Source organism: Hippichthys cyanospilos, chromosome 7 (assembly GCF_059441005.1).
Source record: "Hippichthys cyanospilos isolate Australia breed blue-spotted pipefish chromosome 7, RoL_Hcya_1.0, whole genome shotgun sequence".
NCBI lineage: Eukaryota > Metazoa > Chordata > Actinopteri > Syngnathiformes > Syngnathidae > Hippichthys > Hippichthys cyanospilos.
In genome coordinates, this window is record NC_142375.1 from 5,891,679 (window position 1) to 5,909,599 (window position 17,921).

Genomic DNA, 17,921 nt, shown 5'->3' on the forward strand with positions numbered 1-17,921 from the left:
GCCATTTAGACAAGCTGCTTAAGTTCCAAACTGTCGTTGAGAAATGTACCCTTGGAAACCAAGTTTATGCATTTGTACAGACAAGTTTAAAATATTTGGGCAGAAGAAAAAATCTATATGGCCCAAAAACACCAACTATTTCTGGAAAATATTGTATAGGTGTTGCTAGTCACAATTATATCATTTCAGTCTATTTCCTTTGCTTTCGCGCCATACCGTATTATACATTTCTATGTGTTTTGTTTATCACGTCCTTAGGAGGCACTTCAAAATGAACAGACAAACACAAAAAACAATTCTATTGTGTATTCATAATTATGTACAAAACCCTGGGATGTTCACATATCAAGTATACAGTACCAAATGAATGAAAATTCTGAAAAGTTTTAACATAAGGGTATGAAAGTACTAATTTATCTTGTAATTAAAAAAAAAAAAAAAAAAATCACCAAAGCTATATGGGGAGGAAACACCAGTGTTGGGCTCCCCAAAAAGAACAAAACATTAAATGGAATTGATAACACTGTAAAAATATTTAAAAGAAATGCTGATGCCAGGTTTCTTTTCAAAACGCTTCTAGTTGTGGTTTGCCTACAACAAAGCAAGAAGAAATAAAATACAATTAGTTTTAATAAGACAGTCTAACAAAATAAAGCAAGCGTGAAGCCGCAGCGTAGCATACCATAGCATTGTAGGCATCCAATTGGGCATCCAACTCTTCGGCTGATAGCTGGGGTCTGTTTCCTCTCCCTCGTCCCCAACCTCTTGAGCCCCCGCTGCTGCCACCTTGCCTTCTTTCCCTCCATTCGCTCCGGTCGTTCCTGTCAAACTTGGCGGGACCGAGCCTGCTCCTGTCAAAGCCACTGTTGGAACTGTGAGTAGAGCACAAATCAGGTTGTGGCAGGCAACAACCGCGGGACACGATTCCGGAAACAGCAAAATGAGTCAACGACAGTGGACCTCACTCACCTCTGTGACGACTGTCTGCTTGGCGAGGCGACTTCAGATGTCATTTGTACTATCTTCATCGGGAGACCTGACAGTGAAAATATGACAAAAGGAGCGCACTTACAAACAATGCTGGTGTTGAGACGAAAAGGTTACAGTTGTCTGCGAGCGTAATCACCATCAAGAGGGACTCCATTATAGTGCTTCATGGCTTTGACCGCATCCGCTGTATTTTCAAAGCAAATATCTGCACTTCCTTTGCTGCGACCAGACCGGTCGTAGTGAATTGATACTTTCCTCAGAGGCCCAAAATCTTCAAACAGCTCCTGTAGGAAGAAGTCAAGCGTCAGCCATTGTCATTTTGACGTCATTCAGGCGGAGAAGAAGTGCGGCGTAAATTACTTTGAGGTCTGTGTCAGACACTCCAAAATCCAGATTGGAAAGTAGTAGCTTAGCAGTATTTTCTGCTCTTCTGTCCGTTCCTGAGCGCTGCCCTCTGAGTTCAAAGGCATGCTGCTCAAACAGGTCGTGCTGCCATACGTCTGGCAATTCTCTGGGCTAGGATGAGAAAGAGTGGCGGATTAAAGACTACGCAAACGTGCACTGCGCTCGGTGGGCAAACAAACACAACTACACTATGGAAAGGTCATCCTTGGTCCTGGCCTGTTCTCTGGAGACTCTGGATAAAACGGTAGATAATGAATGGATGGATAATGGACAGACACAAGAGCTGCTGCGTTGCGAGCCAAAAAAAGTAAATGAGATTTTATCCGATAATTCATGCGTGGTTGAAATAACACTGGTCATTAGCAATATTATTTATATGAGGGCACTTGTCTTTCATCAGTCAGTTAATCATTTCAAGCCCAACTAAGACACCAATCTTGAGCACTCATTCTGTCAACATTATTTTAACCACGTTTCTGCAATCTGTAAATTAATTTATCGTTGCTGTTTTAGAACTGTCTGATTTTTAAGGCCTGACACTCTTCTTCTTCAGTAGCAGTGACGGATAATTAGGGCCTTAATTTCAACCAAGGTGGACACCATTCGGCGAGCATTCTTACAATGTTAGGACTTTGTAAAAAAAGTCTGCATGTTTTTTTTTTGTGTGTGTCACAAGAAAAACATGAATGTTCATAATTTCCCTTGTGACATAAAATTATGAAGATGGTCATGGCTACATATGGTTCTAAAACACAACATAATTGTAACCAGAGTAAAGTCACCCATCTTCCAGCACTATTGTTTATGGTGACGGAAGACAGACCTCTTGGTGTCAGTGCTGTGTGTTCCTCAAGCCCAGTTGCGTGAACCCGGGGACATCAACAGCCACTGCCTGGCACTGACACCGAGAAGTCCACTCTGTCCCTCTGCACTTAACCAAACAAGTTAAGAAGCGTAAGATTTCACCAACGTGTTTCTGTATGTCTGGCTTTGCAGGGAGAAAAGCTCACTTCCCTTAGTGATGCGACGTTCACGAAAAAGTCTTTTCGAACCTCTCTTCACTGTGAATGATGGGACTCAAAATTTTGTAGGGAAACATTCGCGCCCCCTTCCCGCTGTTTTGCAAAGCGCATTATCTTGGCCTATTAGCACCATTCAGTTGTATTTTTTTAAGCTGTGGAACAAGTGCAAGAAAAAAAAGGCACACGGGGATCAAGTGGGGAGAGAAAGAAGGAGCAGAGGTGGAGCGAAGGGGCTATCAAAGAGGTCATGTAGATGAGAAAGAACACAGACTAGATTTGATTGATGTGAAAGTTTTTGTTAAAACAAACATTTCAGATGCGGTGCACACATCTATGTTTGGCATAATTCCCAACATGCATAATTGTAACTACAACTTACAATATTTTAGAGGAAAACAATATTAAATACCCCATCACTTAAACACCTAATGAACGATACAAACTGCAATGTTTCACCCATCCTAGCGTTTATTTTAAGATGAAAAACATGTATGTTTAAAATAAACTCAAAAGCAGAGACGAGCCACTTCTTTGAATGGTTCTTTTAAATAAACAGTTCATAAATGAACGGTTCCCCTTAAAATGCCAAAAGCCTCATCAGTAATGCGCTTACAAAAAGGGAAAATGTATATTTTATTTTTTATTATTATTGTTAGGGTCTGTGTGAGTCATTCGGCTATCGTACGCCCAGGTGCGCTTTGGAAAACTAACAACAATTTTACTCCCGCAGGCCGCAGCTTAGATGCGCTTTGGAAACGAAACATGGCCCCATTAAATTTTACGCGATTCAGTGCTCGGTGTTAATCTAATATAATATGATATCAGCAATGCTGGGAAAGTAGGCTATGTTGCTCCAAAGTGAAAGTTTCAGCCTGGTGTGATTTACCTTAGTTAAAAAAATAAAGAAAGAAAGAAAGAAAGAAAGAAAGAAAGAAAGAAAGAAAGAAAGAAAGAAAGAAAGAAAGAAAGGAAAAAAAAGACAGTGGTAAATTGCAGATTTTTTGGCTTGCTTTTCCTCTCTCTCTCATCTCACACACTGCGTTTTTCTTTCTTTTTTTAAGTACACTACAACTTATAGCCACTTATTTGCGTACACCTTATGAATAAATCTAGCTAACCGAGCAGCACGCGATCGGAATGTTTTTGCTGTTCCGGGTGGCGGAAGACAGACTGGATCGCTTGTCCCCCCTCATCTACGGCCCTGTATGCAGCCTTGGTCGGCCGGAGATGGCTGGAAAACAATAATCTTTTATGACTCTCTGGCTACGACGTAAAAAAGGCGCCAGATTTGTTAAACTGACCGTGCGACGGAAATAATCACGAATGAACTCCGTCGGTTCTCCCCAAAAGAGTGTGACTTCCTTAGGTTGTGTAAAGTGATGCACAAAGAAAGATATTTCGACTCGTTCTTACTCTGGTGTACGGTGTGGGCCTGCTGTCTCTCTCGCGGTTGAAATGAATCGGTCGACTCCGCGCTCTCGAAGACCCACCGGCGAAACCTGAACTTTTACTCAAGCGGGACGAACCTCCGCTACGGCTTCCTTTGTTGTTTAGCTTGATGATGTCATCCAGGGACATGCTCATTTTGTCGACCATGGTGGAGCTTAAACTTATTTTGGGGAACAGCGGAGAACAAATAAGTTGGAGCGTAGCAAGTCTTTTTCGTTAGCCCAAGTTCCTATGGTGGCGCCGTGTCACGGTTAGCGGATATGCGTAAATAGTTTACGGAAGTGACGAACGTAACGTATTACTCCGGGGTTCCTCCCATTGGCTGGCTTCCCACCAAAACTTTATTGAAACTTGGAAACGTACACACATTTTCTTTTAATGGAGGACGATCAAACGTATTACGCCATATTACATATCGTCAGGCTCCTTAAATGATTGTCTAAATCATTTATTACACTTTTTTTGTTAAAAAAATAAAAACGGACCAGAGTCTTCTTGTGTGTATTTCAATTGAGAAATACAATTGAAAAACCCGTTCAACTACGGATGTTGTTGATATTAATCTGGAATGATGGGTAAGGGGTTTTAGAAAATTGGATGGATGGGTCGCCCCCCCCCCCTCTCTCTCTCTCTCTCTCTCTCTCTCTCTCTCTCTCTCTCTCTCTCTCTCCCTCTCTCTCACACACACACACACACACACACACACACACACACACACACACACACACACACACACACACACACGCTTTCTCTCTCACACCCTCTATGTTCCTCTAGTATATGGAGGATTAAAAGTTCCAAAATTCAATAGATCAATGTACTTCAAATATTAAATAAAAGCGTCATTAAAAAATTAAATATTCACTTAACTAAAAGTCATTAATCAAATAAATATTTCATTAATTAATTACATGGTTTATTTCACTAATGAACCATTTCATGAATTAATGAAACATGTAGCTAATTAATGACATGGTTAATTAATTAAACATTTATTTAATTAATGACACACTGTTGTGGCATGTCATGCATTTAGTTCACCTGTCAAATTCACTGTCAAATGGGTGGGTCCTAACACTTGATTGGTTACCTTGCTCTTCAACCCAAGGCAGGTCCTAACACCTGATTGGTTAATCTGCTCTTTAAAACAAGAAAGAGCAGTGCACTCTTTCCCCCCTAAAATATATATAAATAAATAAATAACAATTGAAGACAGTATATTAAGTGAAATGTAATCATCGAAACTTACCCAAAACCTCAAGTTAAAAAGAAGCAAGCCAGTGTAGGACATTGCTTTTGGGTACAACTTTTTAATAGTAAATTGCCCTCCATTTGGCTGGCAACCATTTCAGAATGTACCTCGCCTACTGCCTAAAGTCAGCTGGGATAGGCACCGGCAAGCCTGCAACCCTAGTGAGGATAAGCGGCTATAGTAAACGGATGGACGGATACATGTGTTGTACATGTGTACTTGTTTCTGCTTCTAAAGCACAAAATCAAATTACCAAGGGGGAAAGGAGAAGCAGTTTTCCTGCTTCACGTTGAGAAAGAAGCGGCAAGTCTGGTGACCTGGCTGTCAACTTTAAAAGAAAACAACCCTCAGAAGTGTGTAAAAGTGCAATGCTGGAACTACCTGATATTGACACTGACTTGGCACCGATACTGTCGATATTTGGATCAACCTGCCCACCGCTAGCAGATAAGCCCCAGGTTTAGAACCATAGGGAGACTCAGTTTGGAAAAGGTTCAGCCTGTTTTGACAATCTTAAGACACTTTGATACACAGATAGTAAAAAGACGGGTGGAAAGATAGCTTTTTATATACTGCAGTACTTATTTGTCATTCAATCGTGTCCCTGATTTCTTAAAAAAAGGGAAGAGGAATAACATCCATAAAGGAAACCATTTGAGGGACAATTTCCTTAGAAGCAGAAAGTGCCACAGGCTCAACACAACATGTAATTACAGTATATCAGAAAAAAAAGTGTATTTGTGCAGCTTTGACCAGCATTCCTTCATAAAAAATAAAATGTAAATAAAAAAGACCAAGTGTTTTGCATTCATTCAGCTCTCCTGTATGATGGTGCGATTAAGGGTGGTGCTCAAACGTTAATATTTGTAGCCCATTTTCCTTTTGATGTGATTTATTTTTTTAAACAAAAGGCATCGTGGTGCTCTAGGAGCACAACCCTATAGTGTTTGTCACAGAAAACAAAAAAAAACCAAGTTTCATTAACATCTACCTGTCTGCCCAATGTCACACCTCAGTGTGTGACTGTTGAAGGTTTTTGGTTGTAAGTGTACTGACGAAATTGTAATAACCAAATCCCAGCAACTACAACACCTGCTTGCACATTAAAAACATGCAATGGTTTGTTTTAAAAATGCAAAAAAAGTTCACTTGACCTTTAAAATTGTACACATTTCCCATAGGTTTAAAGAATTTACCGATATTGTTTCAGCCATTTGGATCATAAAATCTACACTGTGTCAACCCCACAGGTTAAACTGTACAATGTGTGAGTGACAGAGTAACATTAGCATAGAAAAGCATGTTAAACTCCCCCCCGCAATTTTCCTATGTTCACTGTGCAGAACAATCTACCATTTGGTTGGTATTTGTTGCACCACTATGTTAGAATCTGGAACTTTCATGCCCAAATACACACACACTCACACTCAGCTGGCCTGCTTCCATAGAGATTTGTTACAGATGTGGCGTTGAAAAGATTTTTGCTTCATCCTGTGACAACCTATGATTCATCTTAGACACACATCATGTGACACGCTACCATCGCCCCCATACTTCACATTACGCATGAAGTTTGACCTACCTAACTTGCCGATATATTTACCGTCACAGGTTAGAGAAGACTGCGCTGAACGAGAACATTTGAGCTTTTTCACTTGTCCGTTAGCTTCATTGTCTAGTTCCAGATGCCTTTTTTTATGTTGGAAGTTGAAGCAAAAATCTGTGCAATGAATAGAGGTGATGGTACATTTGTGAATAAAACATTATTACAAGCAAAATAATTTCAGAGTTCATAATTAAAAATAAGTATCATATTATTAACAATTATTATTACTATTATAGTTGTTAGTGATTAATGCATTGATGGCCTTTTTTTCTTTCTGAGTTCAAAGTTCAAACTTGATGTGATGGCAATAATTTGCCATGAAGAGTCAAGCTGGTCAGAATGAAAATATCGTTCCAAGGAAACAATTCAAAATGACAGCTCAATCATGTTAACGTTCACGCATGATTAGGTGTACCTATTCTGAAGTTTCTGAATTCTGAAGTTACAGTAAATTAGCAGATTGGTGGCATGTTACACTGTAATTGTTATTTCAGTGGACATCAGTTAAACATAAACATAGGAAAGGAAAATTGGACACTTTAAGTATGCGCATCACTCAAGAACTCGTTTAACTTCGATGTTGCCAAACGCCTCCCATACGTGAAACTTACATGATCATTTAACACAAGTCCTCCTCCTCCATCAGCGAATGCCCAACATCAGTTGAACATGCAGGCTTTCCGAGAATGCACTTTTTTTTCCCACAAACCATGGTGATTGTTTTGTTTGGATCACTGATTAACTCTATATAAAAAAAAAAAAAAAACGTGTACTTTTGAAAACAAATGAACTGCCAATGTGCAATATAGGCGTTGCAGTGGTTAGCACGTCCGCCTCACGGTTCACTCTTGCATTCTTGCATGTTCTCCCCGGCTTCCTCCCACACTCCAAAAACATGCATGGCAGGTGTATTGGACATACTAAGTTGTCCTTAGATGCGATTGGGTGCATGAATGTTTATTCGTCTCTGTGCCCAGCAATTGGCTGGCAACCAGTTCAGGGTGTCCCCGCCTACTGCCCGAAAATGGCTAGGATAGGCACTGGCAAGCCTGCAACCTTTGTGAGAAGAGGCAGCTCTAGAAAATGAATGGATGGATGTATATATTACTTATAGGGGTGCACATAATTTTTTTCAGGATTTACTCACTTGAGTACCAGGACATAGTATTCGGTACACACCCTGTATTTCATTATAAGCAGCCTTCCTCAAAGTCCTTCTTAGTGTCGCTCCCACATTAGCAGTGCACTGTCTGTGTGCACACAGTCGGTCCGCGTGCTCAAAAAGTTTCACAATTGCATCAGTTAAATTTTCACGGTTCGTTCAGGACCCGGTTTAATCGGTAAATGGAAGTCAGAGGTAAATTCTGTCAACAGTAAAGCTACAACGTAAACAGTCGGAAACGAGAATGATGCACAGCCCAGATAGCCAGTCCGAGCTGCTTCAGTAAAGAAACGCATATCCTCAGAATAGACCCGTCTGTGAAGAAACAAATATCCTCAGATTAAACCTGTCTGCTTACCTTTATGAAAGGCAAGGAGAAAACTATTACATAGAGCTTGCGTTGTTCCCGCAGTTTGTCTCACCAGCTAGCAAGAGGGCAATTAGCTATTCCTTGTTTGTCAGCAATAAGTTGTACGTACTCTTTTCATACGTCAAAAAAGAATGACAACAAATTTTCAACCGTGTATCAAACGTACCAGTTTTGTCTGCTAGCTGAGAACATGAGCGGTAAATCTGGTACCACATTTAGGTTTTCTTCAAGCCATGGCAGGAAATTAAAAAAAAAAAAAAGTTCAGCTCAGGCTCTGTGATTTTTTTTTTTTGTTACACAGGCTTGGTGGTTGTCATGGGTGAAAGTTAGGTAGGGTACACAAGTCTGCAAAGTTAAGCATTTGATGTTACGCAGAAGTAATTTCTGTTGCGTACACAGTTATGTGTATCCCATCCCTGTATGTGGGTGTATAGTATACAGTACAGTATATAAAAAAACAAAAATCGATCCATTTTACTATTTCCGTTGGGTGTGAGTGTGTTGTGTTTAGTCTCATATCCACAACCCCACCCCATCCCACAGTTGCTTGGATTTTTACAACAGGCAGAAACATGCGAGGTTCATCATCGTTTTCTCACGGAAACTTGGTTGTTGCTTTTATTTTTATTTTTTTTCTCAGAGGTGCGGCTGTGTTTCATTACCCCCCCTCCTCCCACTTGTGCGAGAAACAGCTCACTCTTCTCCATGTGCAACCCAGAATTTAAAAAAAAAATATTTGAAAGACATGGCTTATTGCGCGATCTTTGCAAGCAGTCCATCATTATTTGCCCCACGTTAAGTCCCAGTCCCCAGACTCCTGCGCAAGTCCCAGACAGCAATAACTGGATAGATTGTTTTGCCTTCAGCGCAACATGGTTTTTGTCTAAGCGGCCCAGAAGCCTAAACAAACAAGGCTTTTGAAAAACTGGTTTTAAAAAGCTGGATAAGTTGAATTATTAATATGAGGGAAGAGTTACATGAGAAAAATAAAGACCCAGGAGGAAGCAAAAGGCCTTGCTTCTAACCCTGATTGATACACTGATTGAGGTTTTGCGTTCAAGGTACATTTGATAAAAGTAAAACTCAACTGGAAATATTTTAAGACTAAGAGCCTGGCTTTTCATTTTACACACTGGTTTTATACAACACATTGATCCCTCCATTCACATTTTATTATGTAAATAACAAACAAGATTACAAATGTACAATATTTCAAAGTGTAACATGCCCAACACTAAAACGTATAAATATTAAAGTCTCTCTTCCAATCCACCTTGATTTTTTTCTCTGTCTTTCAGCAGCAGCTCCACATTTCTTTCTCCTCAGGTTTTTTATTGAAAACTTTAAAAGAGCCGCTGTATGCCAGGTTGTATGCTACATTAGAGTTCTTCTGTCTCTTCAGTTTAGCACCAACAGCATTGACAATGTCCTCCACCTTATCCTGCTGAAAGGGCACCTCCCTGACACCTCGCGGTCTGCTTGTGAATTTGGCCGAGGTCTCAAAAAACATCATGTTGTGAGTCTTGGCAAAATTCTTGGCCTGTTGCTGGCTCACCAGGCTATCCGCCTTCATGACATCACGGAGATCATTCTTGTTGCCAACCAGGAACCTGTTAAGCGATCAGCACACAGACAAGTCACTTCTTTTAAAATATTGACTGGGAAATTAAATAAGGCCTCACTATTAAAATACTGGATATGAATATTCAATACAGCGGGGGTGGCCAAGTCCGGTCCTCAAGAGCCACAATCCAGCCTGTTTTTGATATATTTTTTTTTTTCCTCTTGAGTGCTGATGAAGCCTTACGTACACCCTTGATGTACGAATGTAATTCAGTTTAGAATGGTAATTTCAGCACAGCACATAAGATACGTATAAATTTAGGTATGAAAATTAGTGACAACAGGCAACAATGGTGAAAAAGTGGTTAAAAGCACTTGGACCTATCATGTATTTTAATTCTTTTACTGATGAAAAAAAGTTTGACAAATGAATATTCCCCGACAGTGTGTTGGGGTGTAACAGCTTGGCTTGTCTTTCTACTGCAATTGTTAGTCCGGACTCTCGATACACGCAAGCCTACGTTGTTGGGAAATCATGTTGAACTGCCAATACACGGTGCAAATAACAGACTTAATTACCCTGACATGAACACACAGCACTCGATGCCAGAGTTTAATGGTTAGTGAGGCTCCATTATAACTGTGTCTTGCATAAATTAGCCACTAGCTAGCAGCGCTTCTTATAAACTGGCATTATAAACGTAAATGAGTTTGACACCTTAGAAAGCTGGACAGAGATGCCATTCCTACTGATCACATTTTAGCAAACTATGCTGACTCAAATGCCCTGTTTCAGCCGGAAAATTTGTCTCATAGGCCAAAATACATGAGGAGAGATTGAGAGGGAGGGCAGCATGGTGGCAGACTGGTCAGCACGGTTCACTTTCGGCTATGGCCCTCTTATGTGGAATTTGCATGTTCTCCCCATGCCTGGTGCGTTTTCTCCGTGTATTCCGGCTCCCTCCCACATTCCAAAAACATTGTTGGTGCTTATATTGGTCACCGTAAATTGTCCTTAGGTGTGTTTGTGAGGATGAATGGTAGGTTGTCTTTGTGAGTGATGCGATTGGCTGGTAACCAATTCAGAGTTGTAATGCCACACCTACTGCCTGAAGACAGCTGGGATAGGCTCCAGCACGCTGGTGACCCTTGTCAGTATAAGGTGTTTCGATAACGGGTTGATGAACTAAGGTGGGGTGGGGGAGTTTAACTTAAAAAAAAGAAATCAAAAATGATAAAAGTAGGTCATTCATAATTACGGCCAACTGTGTTATTCAGTCTTCTGTGTTTATGATCATTAAAAATATTTGATGGCTGTATCTCTAAAACACACTACAAATTTGAAAAGGAAAAACTGAAAAAGGAAGACACAAAACAAGTAGTGGTAGAAACAGACGGAAGACAGAAAGGAGGAAAGAAAGGAGGAAAGAAAGGAGGAAAGAAAGGAGGAAAGAATGGAGGAAAGAAAGGAGGAAAGAATGGAGGAAAGAAAGAAAGAAAAAGAAAGAGAAAATCAACAGATGTCACAGTTCAGCATTGTTTACATGTTCATAGAGTAGGAAAGTATAGAAAAACCTCTCATCCTACCCCATGTTGTACATATTTTACTCATTTCATATTAACCCTTTAATCAACAAAGTAGCAAAATTGCAACATAACACCTAACACATAATAGCTTTAGCTTAACCATTATCAAGCTCCAACCTTTTCAAACTGATATATGTTGAAAAAAACTCTGGCTACATAATAATAATAATAATTTTATGCGTGAGCAAAGAAGCCCTTTTAGCATAGGGATGCAGTGCTCGTCACTGATCTCCCACGGATAAGTACTCCTTCTCCTGTTTAGGCTCAAAGGCAAACTGGAGCCAGTCCAGGTTGACCTCCGGCGAAAGACAAAGAGCACCCTGGCCTGATCACGGTGCCGTTACCTGGGGACTTCCTGGCCAAGAGAGTTCCGTCTGCACTCTTCAACCCAGGAGGAGAGGCTGTTGAAGCTGGACCAGCAGGTGACATCGTACACAAAGAGAACTGCGTGCACGTTACGGTAGAAATGTTGCACCATAGACTTCCGGAAGCGCTCTTGTCCTGCCGTGTCCCACAGTTGGAGCTTGCGATACAAAAGAACACGCACAAATATACACAAAGGAGAAAAAATGGTTGATTTTGTCGCTCTCTACTGCAGCGTATAAAGAACAGACAAGACAGAAAGAGGAAATACTGAGCGGTTGGAAAAAGTGTTGAAAAGCATGTGTTGAAATACCCTCTGGCAACAAATTAGCATCAACAATACATTTCAATGAGTCACCATGAAGACTGAACAAAGAAATGCAACAGATATGACGTGTGGGCTCATCTTGAATAGGGGACACAAATATCAATGTTTAATATAGTAACAGATTTTTTTTTTTTAATGAATCATTTTATTAATTTCAGAACCTACAGAAGATTTTGTGGTTTATTGTTTTATGCATAGTAATACCACACAATGAAAATTCCTATTCTGTTCACTTCCCCAAGCAGACTACAAAAAAGAAAAAAAAAAAAATCGCTATGCTCTGAGAAAATTGCAAGTGACCTATTAACCAGAGCAAGGGTTCTTAAACCCTTTTGGGAAGAAAATTTTTCAAGGAACCCTATTGCAATCGTTTGATGAAACAAAATAAAACAAAACAAAAGACAAAATAATTCAAGCCAAACCTAAGTGCCCTTTTCACCATCAGATTCAGTTTGACAAGTATATTTGTTACTTTTCAACTATAATGAAGTTTAGAAAAAAATCATGCCTCTTTCAAACACCCCCCCCCCCAAAAAAAAAAGGCTACTGCCAATCATTTGGTTAAAACAAAAACGAAAATAAAATTAAATGCCACTTTAGCTTTGCTGGGTTCATCGCCTCGTTAAAAATATATTAAACTGGTTGAGTTGACTGATTGAAGAGTCAATGATACTTTCACAATTTAATTTAATATTATATTAACACAAATTCATAATTTTATTAATAAACCTAATTATTTCACGTACCCCATGCAGTTACTGCTTTACTAGGTCAAAGGTTGAGTCAAAAATAATCAAAATATAGACCAAAAAAAAAAAAAAGTCGACATAATATTTGGGTCAATTTGACCCAATTTTCTGAGTTGTTTTGTGCAAATTAACCCAATTTGAGAGGTTTTCTGTCACAAAATGACCCATTTTTTGTGCAAAACCACACAAAAAGAGTTACATTGACCCAAATTAGGTCAGAAGATTATCAAAACACTCGATCCATCTAGTCCTGGCTTGGCCCTTTTGTCAAATTTCAGAACCTTTGCAGCCCTCAAACATTGAAATGAACTAGAGGACTGTTGGCCAAATCTGCTCCTCGAGAGCCACAATCCAGGCCGTTTTCACTTTCCGCTCAACCAACACACCTGATTCAAATGAATCAATGTATTTATCAGGACTCCGCAAGGCATACTGAGAGGCTAATAATTTGAATCAGGTGTGCTTGTTAAATGTGACCTTAAATGGAGGTTGCATGCCAATGTGTTTTTAGGCCACACTGAAACTTCCTCTTATGACCAACTTGCTTTGTCATATTTTAGACAAGCAAGTGGAAATCAATAACTTTAACGCACTGGTGAAGAGTGCTGCAACAGCAACTCTGACATACGTCTCAATAAGGATTTGTGTAGGTTTTCAATCATTGTGAAGTTGCTCGATCAGCGTTTGTAAAGTATTTCAAATGCTCTTCTCACTTCGGTCTTAGGTGACAATTCAGTTGAGCATTGAGCTTCTTACCTTGATCATCTCTCCGTCGATGTCAAGGATTCTCTCTCGGAAGTCCACGCCAATCGTGGTCTCCACAGAGCTGGGGAATTGACCTGCGCAGAGTCGGTGCGTGAGGCAAGTTTTGCCCACCGCGGAGTCCCCGATCACGAGAACTTTGAAGGTCCTGCAGCCGCTCAGTATCGAGGACACGCTGCCCAAAGAGTTCGACAGTTCCAGGGAAGACTCCATACCTCTCGCTCTCACCGGAGTGGTCTTGTCCCACGTCTTCCTTGCATATTGTGCAGGGAGTGTGGCGCAGAAGCCCCGCCCACAAGAATACTTGAGCAGAGTGCGCTTCACGCACCTCAAGGTCACGCCCATCCGAGTAGGGATACAGTACGTGAGTTGCTCAAGTCGTCATATTAGTGACACGGAGTCAGAGAGCCGTCTGAATCTTGTGACGTCAAACCTATTAAAAATTCACTTGATTGAACACACGCAATTTTACTTTTCGAAAGTATGGGTTGCCCAAACCCAAATATCACCTCAACCATCCAGACAGCGCGCTCTCTACTGGAAACATGGCAGTACTGCACCCCATCCCCGTTATTTTAGTGAAATTTCTCCAGATTCCCCCCGAAAGAGAGAGAAAACATTTCGCGCCCCCCCTTACTTGCCACGCCCACCATATAGAAGATTATTATCGATAAAAATGGTATAAGTATACCCAAAACTGTATCCTTTTTAACACTGACACAAGGAAAAAGCAATACAAAAAACATAATTTCTTTTAGTACAGTGTTTGTATAGGTTAAAAGCATTTTCAAATGATGTCACTAAATTCAAACTTCAAAATGCACAACTGTGAACTGAGGGCAGTAAAGTGACTGAGAAAATACCAAAGATATTTGGGTCAGAAAATTCCAAATGATCAAACATTCATTTTTCATGAACAATTTTCTTTCTTTCTAATTTGTACGCGACTATGAAGTGTTGTATGTTTTGGGAAAAAATGTATGTTTTTCGTAGGCTGGAGACTGGGGCGTTTCCAAACTTTTGACTGGCACTTTATATAAAAAATGTCAACTACCACAGTGAGGAAGACACAAACCCCAGGCCTTGTTCGCTTTCACTACTCATTTAGTTTAATTGTGTCAATTACCAAAGCTTCTTGTCATTAGTTCAAAATGTCCTTTCAACTGTATTTTTTTCATGAATCCCTTTTCTATTCACATATCGTCACTATTGTCATTGTCATGTTCCTGGCTTATGTTCTGATTGTAGAGCTGGAGTAACTCACCTGACGGGAGGGCGGAGTCCCCGGCCGCACACCCGACTAGGATCAGTCATCTGAGGTCTTCTTAAGTGTGGTTACAGCAGGCGAATGATGCTGGATTTTCCTAGTGGTCTTCTTGAGCCTGTGCGTAATAGCAGTTTTTGGTTGTACTATATGAGCTGAGATTTTTCCTCATCCATTTTCAGTTGCTGGTTTGGTCCTATTCGACGCTGTCCTGCGGACTCCACTGTATTACGCTTTTGTTTGTTTTGTGTTGTTCAAGAGCTGACAATTTTTTGGGTCGCGCTTTAGTTTCTAATTTTTTTTGTGTACTTTTTGCTTCGACTGCTTTTGTGTCACTCCCTTGGTTAAACAGCCTTTTGTACTGAAAATTTTGGTTGAAGTTTTCCTCAGTGTTTTGTATTATCTTTTCCCATGCTGGGTGTATGCTTTTTGTATTAAATCTTGGTTGAACTCTAAAATTCCAGCCCGCTTGGGGTCTTTTGTCCATTTGCCTTCCGAGGTTAATTCGTGTTAGTGACTGATTACACAGAGAATATCCCAGCTGGCTTTTGATTTAATTATTCAAAATTCAAAACTGAGTTCGAAGAGCAAATAATTGACTCGCTGAAAAGTGATAGTTGTCCTTGTAGATTTCTATGACTTTGACAAACTAAGACCCGTAAATATTTCAGTAGCATTTCAAATGTTTACAAGCATGTTAAAACAGTGTTTGCGTTTATAAGGAAAACGAATATCAGTGGCAACAACAATGGTTATGTGGCATGAGTCTCATCAATGAGGCCCCAACCCTCCTGCAGAGACCTGCATTGTTGAGAAACTCTTGCTTTATCTGCAATTGGGGCTGCATAAAAGTCAGTGCTACAATTGCTGGACAATAATGTTTACATGGCCAAAAATGCTGGATCATTTTGTGCACACCAAAAAAAGCAGTTGTTTATAACTTTGAGTAAGCTGCAAGCGCTTTGGAAAACCCATGCAAAAGATTACAGACAATTCTGTTGTATAATTTATCTGTTTATGTCAGATGATCTAAATGTATGAGAATGTTCTCTGATGAATTGTCAAACTGTTGACAGCATTTTAACATTTCTTTGGAGTCTTTATATGAAAAATGGTGGAACAAGTTATGCATTTTTTTGTTTTTTTTGGTGTATTTCTATCAGGCTTTTCCCCCCCAGGTTAATCTTTTTCTAACAAAGGGAAATGTGTTATTGCATCAAATAACTATTTGTCCAGTTTTCTGAGATGATTATATTGACATTTTGAATTCAGTTTTTCATACTTTAGATTTTTATAATCACTGCACAATGACATAACTTGTCAACAAATGAGCCTAAAAGAATGTGACTCTTGTCCAATCAATCTTCTGTGACTCCTGACCGATCTTCCACAAACAGTTTTGGGGGTGCGAAACATCCTTCACCCTTCAGTCAGGGAGCCCTCCACACACACGCACACACACACACACAAACACACACACAGACACACACACACACACGCACACATACACACACACACACACACACACACACACACACACACACACGGTGTATATGGTGCTGATGGCGAGCAAGCGGTCGGTTAGGCTGGCTGTCGCAGCTTCTATCAACTGACTAGATGAGGATGATGGTCGATACTTACCCTCGGTCACCTCTTGGAGTTTCTCGGCCTTGCTCTGAAATTGGTCCCAGACAAAGTAGAAAAATGGCTAGTAGGGAGAATGGAAAGCCTTGGCTTATCTTCTCACGCAATGTAAAATAAACAAGAATGCAGTGGTTCCAAGATAAAATTTAATTTAGCCAGAGCACACATTTTACATGAGAACATTTTCAGATCTCGCAAAAAGTTAACGTTTTGAATTGTTCATTTTTTCTCAATTCAGCAAATGAACTGTGAAATCGGTTTAATTGCGAGCAAGGCTACGTTGTTGAATTGATGGCATATTTCTGCCATCTAGTGGAAGAGAATTTGTAATTTCACTTTTTTTTTTAACGCCACAGAAAATTCTCACTGCTGGGAAACATGGAAATACAGTGGGTAGGGAAAATATTCAGACCCCTTTATAATTTTCACTATCAATGCAGGCATTTGCCAAAAATCAGAAAATGATTTACTTTTATTTCTCATTAATGTGCACTTGGCACCCAACCTTGACATTGAAAAAACATGTACAAACGATTGCAAATGTAAGGAAAGAAAAAGTGAACATATCATAATTTTCACTATCAATGCAGGCATTTGCCAACAATCAGAAAATGATTTACTTTTATTTCTCATTAATGTGCACTTGACACCCAACCTTGACAGGGAAAAAACATGTACAAACGATTGCAAATGTATGAAAGAAAAAGTGAAAATATCACATGGCCATCATATTCAGACCCTACACTGTAAACCCAAATAAGTTGCCAGAACTAAAACAGTTAGGCAATCAATTGCTTAAAATTTTAAAGTTCATAAACTTGAAAATCCAATTTTCGAAAACTTAAAAGTTTTGATTGCCTGCCACTCGTAATAGCAGAACGCTTACGAGCTTTTGCATCATCTCTGGTCACACTATGATCTTATTAACAGGAGACACATGCAGTCATTTCGAGGCACTAGAGAGAAAAGTGGCCATATTAATTGATTTTACATACACAAATTCTATTTAAGTTTGTAGAACTTTTGTAAAATTTTGAGTTTACACTACTCAATCTATTTATTTATTTACTATTTATTATTCACATAATAAAGACAAATGCTAAAAACATGCTAAAAGCAAGTAAAATGATTGCATTGTATGCAAAAAAAAAACATGTAAAAAAAATCCCATGCTAAAAGCCAATGGAATAAATAGAAATGATTGCACACTATCTATGGCCTGAAGCAGCATTATTCAGTAGCTTGACGGAGACAGGGACAATTGAGTTTTTCAAACGGTTGAGTTTGCAGTTGGGGACCCTATATCGTCTACCAGACGGCAACAGTTGGTAGTCTGTGAAGAGGATGAGGGGTGGGTCGCTTATTATTCTTCGGCCTTGCCCGAGGACGGTCTGCTCATAGACAG

At 39.8% G+C, this 17,921-nt stretch overlaps 2 protein-coding genes across 2 annotated transcripts; both read right to left on the reverse strand.

Annotated features, from left to right (window-relative positions):
- Nucleotides 1-292: 292 nt before the first annotated feature.
- Nucleotides 293-4,125, reverse strand: LOC148420800 (aly/REF export factor 2-like). Its single transcript, XM_088419693.1, has 6 exons — nt 3,831-4,125; nt 1,351-1,506; nt 1,127-1,274; nt 970-1,036; nt 683-872; nt 293-591 (listed from the first exon to the last, which is right to left on the reverse strand). The coding sequence occupies exons 1-6, from the start codon at nt 4,011-4,013 to the stop codon at nt 577-579; spliced, it is 759 nt and encodes a 252-aa protein (XP_088275819.1). The 5' UTR covers nt 4,014-4,125; the 3' UTR covers nt 293-576.
- A 5,281-nt stretch (nt 4,126-9,406) lies between these two features.
- On the reverse strand, nt 9,407-13,862 carry LOC148420801 (ras-related protein Rab-33B-like). The gene is made up of 3 exons (XM_088418979.1): nt 13,603-13,862; nt 11,751-11,929; nt 9,407-9,866 (listed from the first exon to the last, which is right to left on the reverse strand). The coding sequence occupies exons 1-3, from the start codon at nt 13,819-13,821 to the stop codon at nt 9,551-9,553; spliced, it is 714 nt and encodes a 237-aa protein (XP_088275105.1). The 5' UTR covers nt 13,822-13,862; the 3' UTR covers nt 9,407-9,550.
- Nucleotides 13,863-17,921: the final 4,059 nt, after the last annotated feature.

What these genes read in the sequence shown, in the direction of transcription:
- LOC148420800 (XM_088419693.1), bottom strand. Translation starts at nt 4,013, where the DNA reads ATGGTCGACAAAATGAGCATGTCCCTGGATGACATCATCAAGCTAAAC. An exon ending in TGTCTGACACAGACCTCAAA is followed by an intron (nt 1,275 to 1,350) that starts GTAATTTACGCC and finishes TTCTTCCTACAG; the next exon opens with GAGCTGTTTGAAGATTTTGG. An exon ending in AGCAGACAGTCGTCACAGAG is followed by an intron (nt 873 to 969) that starts GTGAGTGAGGTC and finishes CTCTACTCACAG; the next exon opens with TTCCAACAGTGGCTTTGACA.
- LOC148420801 (XM_088418979.1), bottom strand. Translation starts at nt 13,821, where the DNA reads ATGGAGTCTTCCCTGGAACTGTCGAACTCTTTGGGCAGCGTGTCCTCG. An exon ending in TCGACGGAGAGATGATCAAG is followed by an intron (nt 11,930 to 13,602) that starts GTAAGAAGCTCA and finishes TTGTATCGCAAG; the next exon opens with CTCCAACTGTGGGACACGGC. An exon ending in CTTGGCCAGGAAGTCCCCAG is followed by an intron (nt 9,867 to 11,750) that starts GTAACGGCACCG and finishes ATCGCTTAACAG; the next exon opens with GTTCCTGGTTGGCAACAAGA.